The sequence below is a fragment of the Piliocolobus tephrosceles genome, chromosome 9 (genome assembly GCF_002776525.5).
Source record: "Piliocolobus tephrosceles isolate RC106 chromosome 9, ASM277652v3, whole genome shotgun sequence".
NCBI classification, from domain to species: Eukaryota; Metazoa; Chordata; class Mammalia; order Primates; family Cercopithecidae; genus Piliocolobus; species Piliocolobus tephrosceles.
Genome location: NC_045442.1, coordinates 31,524,738 through 31,545,362, shown reverse-complemented (window position 1 = coordinate 31,545,362; position 20,625 = coordinate 31,524,738). Strand labels below are relative to the sequence as shown.

Sequence of the window (20,625 nt, the reverse complement as noted above, 5' to 3'; positions counted from 1 at the left end):
CGGTGAAACCCCATCTCTACTAAAAAATACAAAAAACTAGTTGGGCGTGGCAGGCGCCTGTAGTTCCAGCTACTCGGGAGGCTGAGGCAGGAGAATGGTGTAAACCTGGGAGGCGGAGCTTGCAGTGAGCTGAGATCCAGCCACTGCACTCCAGCCTGGGCGACAGAGCGAGACTCGGTCTCAATAAATAAATAAATAAATAAATAAATAAATAAATAAATAAATAAATAAATAAAAAATAAATAGGCCGGGCGCCGTGGCTCAAGCCTGTAATCTCAGCACTTTGGGATGCCGAGACGGGCGGATCACGAGGTCAGGAGATCGAGACCATCCTGGCTAACATGGCGAAACCCCGTCTCTACTAAAAATACAAAAAATTAGCCGGGCGAGGTGGTGGGCGCCTGTGGTCCCAGCTACTCGGGAGGCTGAGGCAGGAGAATGGCGTAAACCCGGGAGGCGGAGCTTGCAGTGAGCTGAGATCCGGCCACTGCACTCCAGCCCGGGCGACAGAGCGAGACTCCGTCTCAAAAAAAAAAAAAATAAAAATAAAAATAAAAAATAATAATAATAATAAATAAATAATGATACATTCATAAAATAGAACTGGTGCTAAAGGCTCAGTAAATATTTAGCTAGTGAATGGATTAACATATTGTTACTAAAAAAAGCAAATCGTAAAACCATATATACAGATTGATCCCATATTGAACAAAAGACCAGTTTGTGCCCCTATGTATTTTTCCATTCATAGAAAAAAGTATCAATGAATACACACTAAAAGGAATAAGGGGGTTAAATCTACATTTTTTCCTCTAAACAGTTTTGTATTTTTTGAAATATTTTTTGTGCTTTGTAATAAAGTTATTTAAAATAGAAAAATAATATGAAGTAGCTTTTAAGTGGCAAATGAATGAAGAGTAGAGACAGTGATGGACTGTAGAAATACAGAGCGGGATCCCTCTTGACTAGGATAACCAAAGCCTTTCCTAGATTAAATAAGGCATGAAATGTTTTGAAGTTCAAGTATTCCAGGCCGACACATAGGCAGGAGAACACCTGTTGTCTTTAGGGAACAGCAAGGAGACCTGGATCAGCAAGAAACAAATTTGATAGAGAAGACAACCTAAGTTTCTGAGTAGCAGCAGAGAGGGCAGAGAATGAGATATTTTCCGATTAAATTTGCAGTACTGCCGCAGTATGGGATTAGGTGAGGATTAGCGCTTGGAGTGCAAGTGTCCACTAGGGGGTGGTGTTTCAAAACATATATAGGCCCACTTCGACCCATTTGGACTAAGGTGAAAGGAACGTACAGCAGGTAGAAAGACGAAGAGGACGTTCCAACAGTTGGACAGGTTAACGACAATAAAATACGCAAATATTAACTTTCCCCCTTACTGCTAAGCGCTCCCTAAATCGGTATCCCAGTGTACCACGAAACTAAACCCTCCAGGATGTGTAGAGCTAGTGCCAAACGGTCCTCACGTAAAGCGACTACTACTCCCAGGAATCTTCGCGCGAGGCCAGGGCCTTCTTCCAGGGAGCAAGTGGGTCTCGCTGCAGGGCCCTCTGGGATTCGTAGTCTTGCAGTGTCATTCGGGAGTTGTAGTTCCCTTCCCACAATCGGCTGGGCGAGGCGGCGCCGGCGATCAGAGCAGCGCTGGGTGTTCAGGGGCCAAGATGGCGGCGCGCCGGGGACGGAGAGACGGAGTCGCGCCGCCCCCGAGTGGGGGCCCCGGCCCGGACCCTGGCGGGGGAGCCCGCGGCAGCGGTTGGGGAAGTCGAAGCCAAGCGCCCTATGGGACTTTGGGCGCTGTGAGCGGCGGGGAGCAGGTGAGAGGCTGGCTGGCGGCCCGCGGCTGGCAGCAAAGCGGTGTGTGCCGGGCGGTGACACGTGGACTCCACAGGAAAGGGAGGAATCGCCTGGGAGTCGATGCCGGGTGGCCGCGGGAGCCGGGCCGGACCAAGAGGACCCTAGGCCGTTTGCTGGGGGTAGGCGGGCAGAGGCAGTGTCTCTACGGCCATTCTTGGGGGACGCCGGAGGGGCAGAGCCGGGTGTCGGAAACATAACCCGCGGGGTGGGGGTCAGGGGTTCGGACTTGGGGTCGAAGGCTGAGACCTCCCTGTAAGGATGCCCAGTGGGGCTCCCTGAGCCCGGAGCCGCAGTTCCCTTTTCGGAGCCACGTGGGGTGGGGGGAGCAATTTTCCCGGGAGAACTTGTCTGCCTCCCCTCCCCCTCTAGGCGGCCCGGGCATCCACGTGGGTCGGGCTCCTGGTGGAGGGGGGCGCAGGCTGCGGGTCCACGTGGGGGCGGGGAAGGAACGTCCACGTGGCTCCCGTCCCAGGCTGTCGGGCATCTAGTATCGGCCTTGGAGCCTCGCTGACGCGAACTGGGTGTGTCTCCACCGGTCCCGCCATCTCCTGCCGGGGCGAGAGGCCCGGGCCGGGAAGGAAGGTAAGGGCTGCTAGAGTCAACTTTGTTCAGGGCCTTGGAGGTTTTTTTCCCTGCTGCTTGGGTGCGCAACGTCTCTCCACTGCTGATGGTGAAGAACTCTCCAGATGTTCTGGGTGTTTGTTCCCTGCGGATGGCGGAGTGTAATGGGGAGGGTAGAGGGCTGAGGCTGAAGGGTTGTGGAGGAGTGAGTTTGTGGCGCTTCTGTCTGACCGGCTTGGGGTGGGTTGTGAGTCACGGGCATTGGCGTTTTGGTTGCCTTGCAATCTTGCCTTATTAGTGATTCAAGGGGCATGGGGAGTGTCAACATATACCTGGGACAAGGTTAACAAAGGGAAAGGGAATCCTCTTCTCTCCTCACTTTTTCCTCCAGCGTCTCTTTTGGGAAGGCATGCTCCTGTAATCTGACACACAGAAACGGGTGGTCCGTATTTAAGGCTCTTTGGATATTTTGCTGGGGATGGGAAAAGTTGGAGGCGGTTTGAGAACTGTTCAACATGTTGTTCAGCAGTTGAACATCTACTGGATGAGGGGGAATTCTGTTAGATTTTTTTTCTTGGCTTTCAAAAAGTGTTGTTGTCCTGCTCTACAGTGGAGGGCTTCTTAGAAGTTTCCACCTAGGGTGGAAGGGGCAGGAATTAGTTTGAACTGTTATCTCAAACAATTAAACTGAGTCCTTGACAGCGTTTTTTGTGTTACTAGGTGGGAGTTGGGCTGCAGGCTGCCTGGTAATGTCAGATCCGGCAGACCAGTCCAGGCCCTTGCCCAGGGGGGAATGGTTTCTGGGACAAGAATTTGGGAGCGCTAATCCCTTCTCCCCTACTTTCTCAGAGGTCACATCTTTTGGGGCTGGTGCTGCCTACCTACCAGAGCCCCAGGGACTAGGCTGGAATCTCAAGACAATGCCTAGCTCTTTATGAACCATTCATTTTCACCTCCATCAGGTGTCCAGTCAGAGAGACACCCTCACACCTCACCTCACCCATCACTCAATTCCCAAATAGCACAGGGAGAGGCAGGAAGGATCCAAGGTCCAGCTCTAATAGGCATTAAGTGGTAATTTGGGATTGGAGAAGATCTCATGGAGAGATTGTCATTCCCTTCCCCCCAAAACCAAAGATGGGTATATGTGAGCTGGTCAGTCAACCAGTTATTGATTGGAATACCATTATGTTTAGGCACAGGGGATACACAGGTAAACCACACAAACATGGTCTCTATCCCTCAGGATCTATGTTTGAATTAGGGTAGAACATGATAAATAATAGTGAATGAGACAAAAGTGCAAGATATTTGGGTTTATGTAATTGGCAGTAGTGATCTACTTTGCAGAGTCTGGGAAGGGACATTTAAAGCTGAGATGTTAAGACTGGAAAACCTTTAATCAGGGAATAGTGAAGGCCTCAAGGAGGAAGAGAGCATGGCTTATTGGAGAAACCGAGACTGTACTGCAGAGTAGTGGGAGAGGACACGCTGGAACAGAAGTCTGGTGGGGAAGACTTTGTAAGCTATATTAAAGAGTTTAAACCTGCCGGGCGCGGTGGCTCAAGCCTGTAATCCCAGCACTTTGGGAGGCCGACGCGGGTGGATCACGAGGTCAGGAGATCGAGACCATCCTGGCTAACATGGTGAAACCGCATCTCTACTAAAAATACAAAAAAACTAGCCGGGCATGGTGGTGGGCGCCTGTAGTCCCAGCTACTCTGGAGGCTGAAGCAGGAGAATGGCGTGAACCCGGGAGGCGGAGCTTGCAGTGAGCCGAGATCCCGCCACTGCACTCCAGCCTGGGCGACACAGCGAGACTCAGTCTCAAAAAAAAAAAAAAAAGAGTTTAAACCTAATCTTAAGAGCAGTAAAATGCCATTGAAGGGACTTAGGGAGGGTCTCAGACAGTGATCAGCTATGCATTTAAAAAGCTTCTGGCTGTTTTTGAACCCTGGAGGGAGAAGGTTTGGTGGGGGAAAGCTAGTTGGGAGGTTTTTGAAGTTAGAGGTGCTGATGGCTGGCTCACTTTTAGCCTGAGCTTAGCACTTGGATGATCTTGGTACTCTGGGAGCTGTGCTATTTGGGAATTGAGTGATGGGTGAGGTCAGGTGGGAGGGTGTGTCTGACTGGACACCTGATGGAGGTGAAGATGAGTGGTTCATAGAGAGCTGGGCATTTTCTTGAGATTCCAGCCTAGTCGCTGGCGCTCTGGTAGGTAGGTGGTGGCAGAGGAAGTGGAGTTGCAGCCTCTTGGCTCATCCTGGAGTGTTTGCTGAGCCAGGTGCTATTCAGGTGCTGGTTTGTAATTATAGGATTGTGAAGGCCTGAGAGGAGTTAGTGCCTAAAACCTACCACCTTTCACTTATTCTCTGGGCCTGGCCTCCTAACGTGTCCTTAACCAACCTTTCCTTTCCCTGGGCATTGAGGGTATATATTGTGGGGACGGGGAGGGGGGAGATACCTGTTGCTTTTTTCTTTTGGAAGTGGTGCAGAATTTCACTTTGTTGCAGAAGGGGAAAGGGAAGGTCTTGCCTGTCTGTATGTGATCCTGTTCTCAGGCCTTTTTACTTCATGTTTCCTATACGGTAGTTTCCCCTTATCCACAGCTTCTGTTAACCTGCCATCAACTGGGGTCTAAAAATATGTGAGTACAGTACAGTGAGATATTCTGAGAGCCAGGGAGAGACCACATTCATGTAACTTTCATTACAGTATATTGTTTTAATTGTTCGATTTTATTATTAATTTCTTATTGTGCCTAATTTATAACTTAAACTTCATCGTTGGTAGGTATTGTATGTATCAATACATACCAATGTATTGGTAGTATCTGTGGTTTCAGGCATCTACTGGGGGTCTTGGAACTTATCCCTCTAGGATAAGCGGGGGACTACTGTAGCGGAGATCCCTGTGGCTCTGGCCTCACCACTACCATTCTAGTCCCTTCTTCTGGCCCTGCCAACACCCACACTCTTGACAGATCTGGGCGGGCTGCTTGATGCCTGACACAAGAGACCATAAATGCTGCTAGTTCTTAGAGGAGTGTCGGGCAGGGCCTTTCCATCTAGGGAATCAAGCTTTCTCTTCACTTGCTCTCACCTGGTAGGAGTGGGGAAGAGGTCTTTTGCTTGGAATTACCATTGAGAGGTAGAGTGTCTCACTGTTGAGCTTTCAAAATAAGTGTCGGCCGGGCATGGTGGCTCATGCCTGTAATCCCAGCACTTCCGGAGGCCGAGTCGGGTGGATCACTTGAGGTTAGGAATTTGAGACCAGCCTGGCCAGTATGGTGAAACCCTGTCTCTACTAAAAATACAAAAATTAGCCGGGCATGGTGGTGGGCGCCTATAATCCCAGCTGCTCCGGAGGCTGAGGCAGGAGAATCACTTGAACCCAGGAGTCCGAACCCGGGAGTTTCATGGGGCTGGGGGTAGTGGGGTGGGGTGTGATTGCCAGAAAACTTAATGGTGCAGAAAAGTCTATGATTTTAGAGTTGTGAGGAGAGATCACCGTGGGCTGGAAGCTGGGGTGTCTTCTTGAAGAAGATAGGATTTGCACTAAGCAGAGGGCAGAGACCTAAATGGGGTTTGAGATAGGTGAGGTTGTTGCAGCTGAAGCTGTCTCCTTGCTGACCTTTTTTGCTTTGGTGAGCCCCTCAGACTGTTATCTTCACTGCTGCCAGTAGATGATTCTGAACAATCTTGATTTTTCTGATGTTTTTACTCCCGGGTTTTAATCTCCTGTGACTTTAGCTGTTTCTGGTTGGAGCCGAAATGTTTTTCTGCCCCAGAAGGTCCTTGAAAACTATCATCCTGGCTGGGGCTTTTGCTCATAGGTTGTACTTCTCTGCCCTGCTAGCCCGGAAGTTTGGCAACAGTGGGGCAGCTGCTGAATTTGGGCCCAGCAGTGGAGGGTACCTGATTTATGGAGCATACCAATCAGCTGCTGCCAGAGGGCTCTTACCCTTCTCATCATCTTCTCTGCTCCAGGTGCTGCTGCATGAGGAAGGGGGTGATTCTGGCTTTGTCAGTCTATCTCGGCTGGGCCCATCTCTGAGGGACAAAGACTTGGAAATGGAGGAGCTAATGCTGCAGGATGAGACGCTGCTGGGGACCATGCAGAGCTACATGGATGCCTCCCTCATCTCCCTCATCGAGGATTTTGGGAGCCTTGGAGAGGTGAGCTGAGGCTGGGCTTGGATATCTTCAAACAGGAGCTTTACATGGGAGGCTCTAGCTAAAATTCTTGGCATGGGTCTGCTCTCCCAGCACCTTAACTTCTTCCTAGGTGCCCAACCTGAACCCTTCAAGTGTATTTTTTGTCTCTAAGAGGGAAGTAGGCTGCAGGCTGCCAGATTATGTCCCATATAAGAATTCCTTGCCTAACTTGGACTGTAGTCCAAGGCCTTTCCCACTGTCTAGGCCTCTGAACTACATGTCCAGAGGGTTCTGATCTCTGTTTTTGAGCTCATTTCTAGCCTGGCCGATGGTTGTCTGCTGAGCGTCCCACGTCTTATTTGGGGGTAGGGGAATGTGTGAAACCCAAGCTTGAGTCAAGTCTGACAGGTCTCTGTTGACACCAGAGAGCTGGTGGATGGTAACTGAGATCGGAATCTATGCCTTCTGGTATTCAGATCCCTCTTGCCCCATTAGCTGAGTTGAACCTGGGAGACGGATTCTTTCAATATCCAGTCCTTAGTAGGTCCATAGTAGGTCATTAGGGATGTTGGTAGGACCTTCTGGTTGTTTTTCTGGAGCAGAGCAGGTTATCTCTGGAGGACCAGAATGAAGTGTCGCTGCTCACGGCTCTGACGGAGATCTTGGACAATGCAGATTCTGAGAACCTTTCTCCATTTGACAGCATTCCTGATTCGGAGCTGCTTGTGTCACCCCGGGAGGGCTCCTCTGTGAGTGTGGGACCAGGGGAAGGGGATCGGTATGAAGTTTAGACCTGTGCCTGTGGACTTACTCATATAGCTCTGAAGCATAGACTGATCTCAGGTCTTTCTTTCCTCTTAGCTGCACAAGCTGCTTACTCTCTCTCGGACACCCCCAGAACGTGACCTCATCACCCCAGTAGACCCATTGGGGCCCAGTACAGGCAGCAGTAGAGGGAGTGGGGTAAGCCTGATCTAGGGGGCTTCAGAAACTCCCAGGTGGGAGGAATGTGTGGGGACAGGTCTGGAAAATACTTTCTTTTTTTTTTTTTGAGACGGAGTCTTGCTCTGTCACCCGGGCTGGAGTGCAGTGGCCGGATCTCAGCTCACTGCAAGCTCTGCCTCCCGGGTTTACGCCATTCTCCTGCCTCAGCCTCCTGAGTAGCTGGGACTACAGGAGCCCGCCACCTCGCCCGGCTAGTTTTTTGTATTTTTTAGTAGAGACGGGGTTTCACAGTGTTAGCCAGGATGGTCTCGATCTCCTGACCTCGTGATCTGCCCGTCTCGGCCTCCCAAAGTGCTGGGATTACAGGCTTGAGCCACCGCGCCCGGCCTGGAAAATACTTTCGCAAAGAAAACTCCTCCTGAGACTTCTCTTCTCTCCTGCAGGTTGAAATGTCTCTTCCAGATCCCCCTTGGGACTTCTCCCCTCCTTCTTTCTTAGAGACTTCTTCCCCCAAGCTTCCCAGCTGGAGGCCCCCAAGATCAAGACCACGCTGGGGCCAATCCCCACCTCCCCAGCAGCGCAGTGATGGAGAAGAGGAAGAGGAGGTGGCCAGCTTCAGTGGCCAGATTCTTGCTGGGGAGCTTGACAACTGTGTGAGCAGTACCCCAGACTTCCCCATGCATTTGGCCTGCCCTGAGGAGGAAGATAAAGCAACAGCAGCAGAGATGGCATTGCCAGCAGCTGGTGATGAGAGTATCTCCTCCCTGAGTGAGCTGGTGCGGGCCATGCACCCATACTGCCTGCCCAACCTCACCCAACTGGCATCACTTGAGGCTGAGCTTCAGGAGCAGCCAGATGATCTGACGCTGCCTGAGGGCTGTGTAGTGCTGGAGATTGTGGGCCAGGCAGCCACAGCTGGCGATGACCTGGAGATACCAGTTGTGGTGCGACAGGTCTCTCCTGGACCCCAGCCTGTGCTCTTGGATGACTCGCTAGAGACTAGTTCTGCCTTGCAGCTGCTGATGCCTACACTGGAGTCAGAGACGGAGGCTGCTGTGCCCAAGGTAACCCTCTGCTCTGAGAAGAAGGGGTTGTCACTGAACTCAGAGGAGAAGCTGGACTCAGCCTGCTTATTGAAGCCCAGGGAGGTCGTGGAGCCAGTGGTGCCCAAGGAGCCTCAGAACCCACCTGCCAATGCAGCACCGGGTTCCCAGAGAGCTCGAAAGGGCAGGAAGAAGAAGAGCAAGGAGCAGCCAGCAGCCTGTGTGGAAGGCTATGCCAGGAGGCTGAGGTCATCTTCTCGCGGGCAGTCTGCCGTAGGTACAGAAGTGACCGCTCAGGTAGACAACTTGCAGAAACAGCCTCAGGAAGAACTTCAAAGAGAGTCTGGGCCTCTCCAGGGTAAGGGGAAGCCTCGGGCTTGGGCTCGGGCCTGGGCAGCTGCTTTGGAGAATTCTAGCCCTAAGAACTTGGAGAGAAGTGCTGGACAATGTAGTCCTGCTAAAGAAGGCCCTCTAGACCTCTACCCCAAGTTGACTGACACTATCCAAGCCAACCCTGTACCAACCCATCTCTCATTGGTCAACTCTTCCCAAGCCAGCCCCATGCCAGTTGACTCTGTTGAAGCTGATCCCACTGCAGTTGGCCCTGTTCTAGCTGGCCCTGTACCTGGTGACCCTGGGTTGGTTGAGCCTCTCCCAGCTGAGCCAGTGCTGATCAACCCAGTCCTGGCTGACTCAGCAGCAGTTGACCCTGCAGTGGTTCCCATCTCAGATAACTTGCCACCAGTTGATGCTGTCCCGTCTGGCCCAGCACCGGTTGATCTAGCACTAGTTGACCCTGTTCCTAATGACCTGACTCCAGTTGACCCAGTGCTAGTTAAGTCCAGACCAACTGATCCCAGACGTGGTGCAGTGTCATCAGCCCTGGGGGGTCCAGCCCCCCAGCTCCTCCTGGAGTCAGAGTCCTTGGACCCACCAAAGACCATCATTCCTGAAGTCAAAGAGGTTGTGGATTCTCTGAAAATTGAAAGTGGTACCAGTGCTACAACCCATGAAGCCAGACCTCGGCCTCTCAGCTTATCTGAATACCGGCGACGAAGGCAGCAACGCCAAGCAGAAACAGAAGAGAGAAGTCCCCAGCCCCCAACTGGGAAGTGGCCTAGCCTTCCAGAGACTCCCACAGGGCTGGCAGACATCCCTTGTCTTGTCATCCCACCAGCCCCAGCCAAGAAGACAGCTCTGCAGAGAAGCCCTGAAGTGCCCCCTGAGACTTGCCTTGTGCCTGTAGGTCCCAGCCCTGCTTCTCCTTGTCCTGAGCCACCTGTAAGCAAACCTGTGGCCTCAGCTCTCACTGAGCAGGTGCCATCCCAGGAGATGCCATTGTTGGCGAGACCTTCCCCTCCTATGCAATCTGTGTCCCCTGTTGTGCCCACACCTCCTGCAATGTCTGCTGCCCTGTCTTTCCCTGCAGGTGGGCTGGGCATACCCCCCAGTCTGCCGCCACCTCCCTTGCAGCCTCCTAGTCTTCCAGTGTCTATGGGGCCAGTCCTACCTGATCCATTTACTCAATATGCCCCCATGCCACCCTGGCCTTGTTATTCTTCTGTGTCCCCTTCTGGCTATCCTTGCCTGCCCCCCCCAACAACAGTGCCCCTAGTGTCTGGTACTCCTGGCGCCTATGCCATGCCTCCCACTTGCAATGTGCCTTGGGCACCCCCTCCTGCCCCAGTCTCACCTTACAGTTCCACCTGTACCTATGGGTCCTTGGGATGGGGCCCAGGGCCTCAACATGCTCCATTCTGGTCTACTGTTCCCCCGCCTCCTTTGCCTCCAGCCTCCGTTGGGAGAGCTGTTCCCCAAGCTAAGATGGAGTCTAGGGGCACTCCAGGCCCTCCTGAAAATATACTTCCTGTGTCGATGACTCCTCCCCTCAGTGGGCTACCTGGCCATGGAGCTCCACAGATAGAGCCTACCAAGGTAGAGGTCAAGCCAGTGCTTGCATCTCCCCATCCAAAACACAAGGTGTCTGCCCTGGTGCAAAGTCCCCGGCTGAAGGCTCCAGCATGTGTGTCTGCTGAAGGTGTGACTGTTGAGGAGCCTGCATCGGAGGGGCTGAAGCCTGAGACCCAAGAGACCAGGCCCAGGGAGAAGCCCCCCTTTCCTGCTACCAAGGCTGTTCCAACACCAAGGCAGAGCACTGTCTCCAAGCTGCCTGCTGTCCACCCAGCCCGTCTAAGGAAGCTGTCCTTCCTGCCTACCCCACATACTCAGAGTTCTGAAGATGTGGTACAGGCTTTCATCAGTGAGATTGGTGAGTGCCACACAGTTCCCCTACATAGTCCCCAAGTTGGCTGGGGGACTCTTCTCTGTAGAACAGCATAAGCCACCCTGATGAGGCTGGCCTTTGTTGGATTTCTTTGGGGGAGTTTTTTGTTTTCGTTGTTTTGTTTTGAGACGGAGTCTGGCTGTGTCACCAGGCTGGAGTGCAGTGGCGCAATCTCGGCTCACTGCAACCTCCACCTCCCGGGTTCATGCTGTTCTTCTGCCTCAGCCTCTCAAGTAGCTGGGACTACAGGTGCCCATCACCATGTCCAGCTAATTTTTTGTATTTTTAGTAGAGACAAGGTTTCACCATGTTAGGCAGGTTGGTCTCGATCTCTGATCTCGTGATTCACCCGCCTCAACCTTCCAAAGTGCTGGGATTACAGGCGTGAGCCGCCGCGCCGGGCCTTTTTTTTTTTTTTTGAGATGGAGTCTCCCTCTGTCTCCCAGGCTGGAGTGCAGTGGCGCGATCTTGACTCATTGCAACCTCCGCCTCCTGGGTTCAAGCAATTCTCCTGCCTCCGCCTCCCCAGTAGCTGGGATTATAGGTGCTCACATCCACGCCTGGCTAATTTTTGTATTTTTAGTGGAGGTGAGATTTCACCATGTTGGCCAGGTTGGTCTCAATCTCTTGACCTCATGATCCCCCCACCTCAGCCTCCCAAAGTGCTGGGATTACAGGTGTGAGCCACCATGCCTGGCCTGTTTTTGTTTTTAAGAGATGAGCTCTCACTGTGTTGCCCAGGCTGGACTTGAATTCCTGGGCTCAAGTGGTCCTCCTACCTCAGCCTTCCAAGTAACTTGGATTTATAGGCACAGGTGTGTGCCACCATGCCTGGCTGGGGAGGGTTCTTCAGAGGCAGAGCTCTGGGTTGGTTTGAATGCTTCATGCTTTGTGCTGCTACCTTGGTTCACTTAGTACAGAGGGCAGGGGGAGTGGAAAGGGAGAAGTGAGATGATTTGGGGGCTTCCTGGGACCTGTGTACTCAGTTGATAGGGGCTCGTTTTCAATCCTGTGTTGTGTGCCTCCACAGGAATTGAGGCATCGGACCTGTCCAGTCTGCTGGAGCAGTTTGAGAAATCAGAAGGTGAGGGAACATGGGTAGTTTTGCTCCAACTCTTTTTTTGGTGATACTTCTTTTGGGCCTAGCCCTGTAGTTGCTTTAACTAGGGTGAGAGGGGACAGCCTTAGCCACTAGAGCAGCTCCCTAATTGGAAGATGGAGACAAGATTGAACTGTGATGGTAATCTAAGCCAGAGATGGCAGTGATACAGCAAGGAAGGTATTAAAAAGAGTAGACTGAGAATCCAGGCCGGGCATAGTGGCTCATGACTGTAATCCCAGCACTTTGGGAAGCTGAGGCGGGCGGATCACGAAGTCAGGAATTTGAGACCAGCCTGGCCAACATGGTGAAACCCCATCTCTACTAAAAATACAAAAATTAGATGGGCGAGGTGGTGGGTGCCTGTAATCCCATCTACTGGGGAGGCTGAGGCAGGAGAATTGTTTGCACCCAGCAGGCAGAGATTGCAGTGAGCCGAGATCGTGCTGTTGCATTCTAGCCTGGGTGACAGGGTGAGACTCCGTCTCAAAAAAAAAAAAAAAGGGGGGGAATCCAAGCAGGTTGGGGTTGTTTAGGGACATTTTTCTAGAGGGAAGTAGCTTTCAGGCTGGGCATTGAAAGACAGGTAGGAATTCACAGAGAGAATATGTGTGGCAACTAAAGGCAAAGGGTAGGTATAGGAAGAATGGCATATGGCACATTCGAAAGGCAATGAATAGCTGGCTTTCTCAGTATAAAGCATGGATGTAGGTGCTATGGAGGACACTGAGTTGGTAACAAGGCAAAATAGAAAATGTGATTTGTAGAATGAGAGTAGGCTGTGAGGCCAGGAAGCTAGTTAGGCAGATTGTAGATCATCTTGAACACTAGGCTTATACATTTGGACCTTATCTCAAATTCAGTGGAGGAATGTGGGTGTTTCTGAGCAGAAAAGAGACATGATTAAAAATAGTACTTGGTAATCCACTGGAGGAGACTGGATCTCTTCGAGGAGATCCCAACAGGGAATATGTAGGCAAAGTGGATTTTCCTCCTTTGGGTCTCAAAGCAAGCCCTTCTGTGCCGCCTCAGTCTAGAACATCTGGTTGGGCTTTTAACTAGTATGGTTTCTTTGCAGCCAAAAAGGAGTGTCCTCCTCCGGCTCCTGCTGACAGCTTGGCTGTAGGAAACTCAGGGTAAGTATGGAGATGTGAGCGAGTTACCCTACAGCTGTTGGTCAGCAGCCGGCTGACACTCCAGGACCATCAACTGGATGCCTCTGTTGCAGGGACGTTGTAGACAGCTCTAGAGTCTTTCCCTGTTTCCCCACCCCTAACTCTGCCCGTCACTACTGGGCTGTATCTTGGGTGGTGAGGTGAGGATGGGCATGTTCACTGCCCTCCAACTGATTCCAATCAGGGGTTCCAAATGTCCTGGAGGTGCCTTTTATCTCCTGGCAAGTCATGCCTTTGGGGATTTCTTTCCTTCATTTAATAACACTTCAAGTTCACTCAGTGCTGGTAATGGTGTAACTTAAAGTGGAGGAAGATATTAATGGCTAGGAATCATTTTTCATGTTCATGGTCCTCCATCCTGTTCTGCCAAGCTTGTTCCCCTCCACATTGATTTCAGGTTGGTTTGAGCTGGGCAGGTGAGACTCCTGATGTGAAGGAGGTGGCGGGTATTCAAGGTCATGGCCATCCTACCTCTTGGAATTGGGCAGGGCTGAGTTAAGACCTAATCTGTAGTTCAGTCAATAAGACCCTTTTGTGCAGGAAGAAGATGATGGGGGCAGTTTGTGCATCCCATTCTTCTCTGCACCCACCCCCTCCCATTGATTTGTGAGAAAGGCAAATGTACAAGATGTTGAGGAGGCAATGAATCAGGCTTTCCCTTTTCCCCCCCGCCAGCAGCGTTGACATTCCCCAGGAGAAGAGGCCCCTAGACCGGTTACAAGCCCCAGAACTGGCCAACGTGGCAGGTGGGTTCAGGGTGGGGAATTCTGCCTGTGATTAGTCTATGCGGCAACATTTGCTGAGCCTACTCCAAATCAATTGTGTGTAGGCATTAAGGATATAGAGATCTGATCTCCAGCCTTGAGGTACTCACAGTCTAGAGGGCAGATGTGTAAACAAATGAGCATGTTGAGTATCAGGTGCTATGTTACAGCCTATGGGCCGGGCGCAGTGGCCCGCGCCTGTAATCCCAGCACTTTGGGAGGCTGAGGCAGGTGGATCACTTGGAGGTCAGGAGTTTGAGACCAGCCTGGCCCACACGGTGAAACCCTATCTTTATTAAAAAAATACAAAAATTAGTTGGGTGTGGTGGTACATGCCTGTAGTCCCAGCTACTTGGGAGGCTGAGGCAGGAGAATTGCTTAAATCCAGGAGGCGGAGTTTGCAGTGAGCTAAGATTGTGCCGTTGCACTCCAGCCTGGGCGACAGAGCAAGACTCCATCTCAAAAAAAAAAAAAAGAAAGGCTGGGAGTGGTGGCTCACGCCTGTAATCCCAGCACTTTGGGAGGTTGAGGCGGGCGGATCACGTGGTCAGGAGATTGAGACCATCCTGGCTAACACAGTGAAACACCATCTCTACTAAAAATACAAAAAAATTAGCTGGGCGTGATGGTGGGCGCCTGTAGTCCCAGCTACTTGGGAGGCTGAGGCAGGAGGATGGCGTGAACCCGGGAGGCGGAGCTTGCAGTGAGCCAAGTTCGCACCAGTGCCCTCCAGCCTGGGCGACCGAGCGAGACTCTGTCTTGGAAGAAAAAAAAAAGGCCGGGTGTGGTGGCTCACGCCTTTAATCCCAGCAGTTTGGGAGGCTGAGGCAGGTGGATCACGAGATCAGGAGATTGAGACCATCCTGGCTAACACAGTGAAACCCAGTCTCTGCTAAAAATACAAAAAATTAACTGGGTGTGGTGGCGGGTGCCTGTAGTCCCAGCTACTTGGGAGGCTGAGGCAGGAGAATGGCATGAACCCAGGAGGCGGAGCTTGCAGTGAGCCAAGATCGCGCCACTGCACTCCAGCCTGGGTGACAGAGCGAGACTCCGTCCCAAAAAAAAAACCCTATGGATTACAGTGAGATGTGAAGAGGGACAGTCAGGGTAGGGTTATATAGAAACTAATACCCTAAGCTGAAGCTTGAGAAACTATCAATCAGGTGGTAGATTTATGGGAGAGGACATTCTAGGAAGACGGAGCAGCTTGAATGAACTGAAGAAACAAAACCAGCCAGGTATGTTTTGGGGAATTGTGAGTGGCTTGGTTTAGCTGGAGTGTAGTAGCTGATCAGGGCAGTGGGTAGAGGTAAAGCAAGAGATAAAACTGGAGTGGTAAATAGAAGGTCAGATTATAGGGACCTCAAGTGCCATATTAAGCTCTTTGGACTTTATCCTATGCATTGAAGAAACTTTAGCAGATTGGTTTTTGGGTGCTCCATCTAGGAGGAATATAGAAGACAGGTGGATGACTCTGAAACTGGAAGTGGGGAGACCATCAGAATATGACTGCATGAGTAGGCAAGATGCAGCCCAGAAGTCAGGCAGTACTGGGTGGAGGGGGCAGATCTGAGAATGGAGAGCTAGACTCTAGGACCTGCCTGCCAGCTAGGTTTGGGTAGTGAGAGGATGAGGGCTTCAGGAAGACCCTAGCTGGCTGGATTTCTCTTGCTGGTCCCCAAGTTGGGGAACATGGGGAAGGAACAGTTGAAGCAGTGGGAAAAGTTGGGCTGCTTACCTTGCTTGGTGTACTTTGTGAGATCAGGTGGGGGTCTCTGGAGGCTATATACACAGTATTTGGAAGCGTAGAATCGGATCTCACCCTGCTATCTCCATCCTCCCTCCCCACCACAGGGCTGACCCCTCCAGCTACCCCTCCCCACCAGTTATGGAAGCCCCTGGCTGCTGTCTCACTGCTGGCCAAAGCCAAATCTCCTAAGTCCACCGCCCAGGAGGGAACCCTGAAGCCTGAAGGAGTTACGGAGGCCAAACATCCAGCTGCAGTTCGCCTCCAAGAAGGGGTCCATGGCCCTAGTCGAGTCCATGTGGGCTCTGGGGACCATGACTATTGTGTCCGGAGCAGGACTCCCCCAAAAAAGATGCCTGCCCTAGTCATTCCAGAGGTGGGCTCCCGATGGAATGTCAAGCGCCATCAGGACATCACCATCAAACCTGTCTTGTCCTTGGGCCCAGCTGCCCCTCCGCCCCCATGCATAGCTGCTTCCCGGGAGCCACTTGATCACAGGACTAGCAGTGAGCAGGCAGATCCCTCAGCGCCCTGCCTTGCCCCATCCAGCTTGCTGTCCCCTGAGGCCTCACCCTGCCGGAATGACATGAACACTAGGACTCCCCTTGAACCCTCAGCCAAGCAGCGGTCAATGCGCTGTTACCGAAAAGCCTGCAGGTCAGCCAGCCCTTCAAGCCAGGGCTGGCAGGGCCGCCGAGGCCGCAACAGTCGTTCTGTCAGCTCTGGGTCCAACCGGACCAGCGAAGCATCTTCCTCCTCATCCTCATCGTCGTCTTCCTCATCCCGATCTCGGTCCAGGTCCCTCTCCCCCCCACACAAGAGGTGGCGAAGGTGAGCTTTGATGGCCCTGTAGGTTCTCTCCATTTAGGAAGTTGACGTACTTCTGTGGTTTACTTTGAAAGCTTTTACACATTGACTTTGGTACTTTCAGGCGCTAAGGCTTCTATTTCTGTCTTTGGCTTTTGTGTTTTCCCTTTTCCTGGATTGTTGAAGGAGGCAAGCTGTGAGACGATTGCTTCTGTCCCCTGTTGGAGTTTGGGGTATCAGTGAGGTCTCCTGCTTCCTTGAGACCTGCTGTGGGGAGACTTTTAGGGTTTGAGTTTGACCATGTTGATTTTTTTCACATACTGTATCAGCCTTCATTTTTGGTATTCTGGGTGCTATGTGAGATAGTGGGTTACCTGTTAATAGAAAATAGTTCTTCCCTTAATCATCTGCTGAGGAAGGTGTCTGGGGCAGTTCCTTTGGATGTCGCTATGGCCTCATCTATTTCCTGGCAATATCTTTTTTTCTCAGTAACCAAGTTTTCCCACTTAATGAATAATTCTTGGGTTTTGGAGATGATATATATCTTCAGAACTGGCCCATACTACAAGTCTAGCAGTTACCTCTCTCTTTACCATGGTCACAGTATTTTCCATGAGACCTGGTAGGGGAGCAATAGTAACCCAAAAGACCCAGGATTGGCCCCAGCACCACAGATAGCTGGGTGTGAGACCTAGGGCTCAGCCCTCTCCCTGAGTCTCCATTTATTGTTCTTCCTCTTTCTGATTTGTTAAGTATTTTTCAATTTTTAATTGCACAATTGAAAATAAATGTGATCTCTTCCAAAACACTCCACAACATTCCAGGTACACCTAAAGTTCCACGAAGGGCTTCAGTTTGTTCATCTGTGAAGGAAAATTGTTCTTCTAGACCTCTTCTACTCTGCTTTGTGTTTGGTCCTGAGCTTCCTGAAAGAAAGATAGGACTGGGGCCTGGGTGAAATAAGCAGAGTATACTTGAACCACTCCCAGCATTCCTGCATGCCCTCTTTTTCTTCAGGTCCAGCTGTAGTTCCTCTGGACGTTCTCGAAGATGCTCTTCCTCTTCTTCATCATCATCTTCCTCTTCGTCTTCCTCATCCTCATCATCCAGTTCCCGAAGCCGCTCACGCTCCCCATCCCCCCGCCGGAGAAGTGACAGGAGGCGGCGGTGAGCACGTGTTTAGGGAGCACCATGCACCTGGGATGCAGGTGCCTAAGAGTTCTGAGTCTTGAATTGTCTTATGTTGGGGGGCTGACAACACCTTCTCTTGTCAGGTACAGCTCTTATCGTTCACATGACCATTACCAAAGGCAAAGAGTGCTGCAAAAGGAGCGTGCAATAGTGAGTAGAGGAACAGGTCATGGGAGGAGGGGGCTTACCTGCTGAACCTTGAGCTCAGAGAGCTGCCTGCAGCTGTAGCCCTGGCTCATGGTGTGCTGATTTTTTTTCATTTCCAAACAAAGGAAGAAAGAAGGGTGGTCTTCATTGGAAAGATACCTGGCCGCATGACTCGATCAGAGCTGAAACAGAGGTTCTCCGTTTTTGGAGAGATTGAGGAGTGCACCATCCACTTCCGTGTCCAAGGGTGAGCTTGAGCCCCAAGGTCAGGATGTTCTTTCTATCCCATTCATCTAGCTTGATGTTTCTTTGTCTTGCCTCCTTGCTCTGGTGTGCTGAGCAATATGGGGCACCTTCATTTCTGCAGTCAGAGGGTTGGCCACTGGGAATGAGAAGAACCACCTCTGTACCCTGGGGTGCTGTGTCTCCTCCATGGCATGGGCCCATATAGTCACTCCAGCCCCTGCCTTACCCTCCTCCTACCAGGGACAACTACGGCTTCGTCACTTATCGCTATGCTGAGGAGGCATTTGCAGCCATCGAGAGTGGCCACAAGCTGCGGCAGGCAGATGAGCAGCCCTTTGATCTCTGCTTTGGGGGCCGAAGGCAGTTCTGCAAGAGGAGTTATTCTGATCTTGGTGAGTGGAGGGAGGGCCTAAAGCTTTGGAATACTTCATCCCCTCCCCAGAAGGGTTCCTAACCCTTTGTGAGTGGGGCTAGGCAGACTTATCTTAGTTTGACATACAAAGAACCCAAGGGGGCTGGGTGCAGTGGCTCACGCCTGTAATCCTAGCACTTTGGGAGGCCGAGGTGGGCAGATCACGAGGTCAGGAGTTCAAGACCAGCCTGGCCAACATGATGAAGCCCCGTCTCTACCAAAAATAGAAAAAATTAGCTGGAGGTGGTGGCACGCACCTGTAATCCCAGCTACTCGGGAGGCTGAGGCAGGAGAATTGCTTGAACCTGGGAGGCAGAGATTGCAGTGAGCCGAGATCACAACACTGCACTCCAGCCTGGGCAGCAGAGCGAGACTCTGTCTGAAAAAACAAAAAAAGACCCAAGGGGTGAAAAAACAAAAAAAGACCCAAATGGGGACTCTCCTATCTCTGACTTAAAGTTAGAGCAGTTTTCACTCCATCCGTTTTTGGGATGGGAAATAGCCATTTGCAGACCCTGTGGTTGGGAAGTGTGGTCAGAGACCTTGAAGTTTGTCTTTACCTTTATAGACTCCAACCGGGAAGACTTTGACCCTGCACCTGTAAAGAGCAAATTTGATTCTCTTGACTTTGACACATTGTTGAAACAGGCCCAGAAGAACCTCAGGAGGTAACCTTGGGCCCTTCCCTGCTACCCTTTTTCTCCTTTGGAGGTGCCCAACCTCCTCCACCCCTTCCCCTGCTCTAGGGGAGAGAGCTGCTAGTGAGATGACTGTTTTATAAAGAAATGGAAAAAAGTGAAATAAAAAATGTGTTGAATCAGATTTTTTACAACGGGTATTTGTTTTTTTATAACAGGTATTGAAACAAGTTAACTTGCATTCCTATGTAAGATAGGTGGGGCTGAGGGGATCCCCAGTGTTTGGAATATAAGTCACTATGCAGACTAATAAACATCAACTAGAGAGAACTCCCAACTGCTGTTGTGCTTCTTTGTATGGTGCTAATGCCAAATGTATTCACTTTTCCTATCTGAACATGGTCCAGGGACATGCCTCTCCCTGGTCAGGTGCAAAAATCCCACTGGATTTGAAACTTGGTTCTTCAGATGTATTGTCTGAAATGAGTCATTTAGGACAGTACTTCTCAACTTTAAAGGGAATTTGAATCATCTAGTGATCTTTCTAGAATGTAGATTCTGACAATGGGATGACACCGTCCAGGAAGGGTTTTTGATAACAAGGACCTAGAGAAGCTCACACTTGTTCCAAAGAAAGGTTTTCTAAACTGGGACTGGTGTATACATTCATCATGTCAGTTATGTTCATCATTTTATAATAGTTTGAGCACACTGCATGGCACAACAGGTGCTCAAATGTTTTAAATAATGCATGTCGGGCGTGGTGGCTCACGCCTGTAATCCCAGCACTTTGGGAGGCAGAGGCGGGTGAATCACGAAGTCAGGAGATCGAGACCATCCTGGCCAACATGGTGAAACCCTGTCTCTACTGAAAGTACAAACAATTGGCCAGGTGTGGTGGCGGGTGCCTGTAGTCCTAGCTACTCAGGAGGCTGAGGCAAAAGAATGGCATGAACCCAGGAGGCGGAGCTTGCAGTGAGCCCAGATTGTGCCACTGCACTCCAGCCTGGGTGACAGAGTGAGACTCCGTCTCAAAAAAAAAGAAATAATAATGCATGCATGTGGGTAGAATAGGAAGCATGGGGAAGAGGGAACTGTGGAGTTTTTTGGTTTTTTGCCTTTTTTTTGTTTTTGAAATGGAGTCTTGTTCTGTCTCCCAGGCTGGTGTGCAGTGGCACAATTTTGGCTCACTGCAACCTCTGCCTTGTGGGTTCAAATGATTATCCTGCCTCAGCTTCCTGAGTAGCTGGGATTACAGGCACCTGTCACCATGCCTGGCTAATTTTTTGTATTTTTAGTAGAGAAAGGGTTTCACCATGTTGGCCAGAGCTGTTCTTGAACTCCTGACCTAGGTGATCCACCCACCTGGGCCTCCCAAAGTGCTGAGATTACAGGCGTGAACCACCGTGCCTGGCTTTGTTTTTGATTTTTGAGATAGGATCTCACTCTGTGACCCAGGCTGGATTGCAGTGGCAGGATCATGGCTCATTGCAGCTGTGACCTCCCTGGCTCAGTTCATCCTCCCGCCTCAGCCTCCCA

General features: G+C 51.1%; 1 protein-coding gene across 3 annotated transcripts; it reads left to right on the top strand.

The window, feature by feature from the left end:
• The first annotated feature begins 1,608 nt into the window (after positions 1 to 1,608).
• On the top strand, positions 1,609 to 19,423 carry PPRC1 (PPARG related coactivator 1). Of its 3 annotated transcripts, none has more exons than XM_023206487.2 (14): positions 1,609 to 1,830; positions 6,421 to 6,609; positions 7,191 to 7,337; positions 7,450 to 7,551; positions 7,977 to 10,845; positions 11,891 to 11,944; positions 13,038 to 13,095; positions 13,813 to 13,880; positions 15,753 to 16,476; positions 17,470 to 17,619; positions 17,727 to 17,793; positions 17,916 to 18,037; positions 18,277 to 18,428; positions 19,017 to 19,423. In XM_023206487.2, the coding sequence occupies exons 1-14, from the start codon at positions 1,678 to 1,680 to the stop codon at positions 19,118 to 19,120; spliced, it is 4,959 nt and encodes a 1,652-aa protein (XP_023062255.2). In that variant the 5' UTR covers positions 1,609 to 1,677; the 3' UTR covers positions 19,121 to 19,423. The 3 variants fall into 3 exon arrangements, with proteins under 3 accessions (XP_023062255.2, XP_023062254.2, XP_023062256.2); XM_023206486.2 differs by having other exon boundaries at positions 13,810 to 13,880; XM_023206488.2 differs by lacking the exon at positions 7,450 to 7,551 and having other exon boundaries at positions 13,810 to 13,880.
• The last annotated feature ends 1,202 nt before the right edge of the window (positions 19,424 to 20,625 follow it).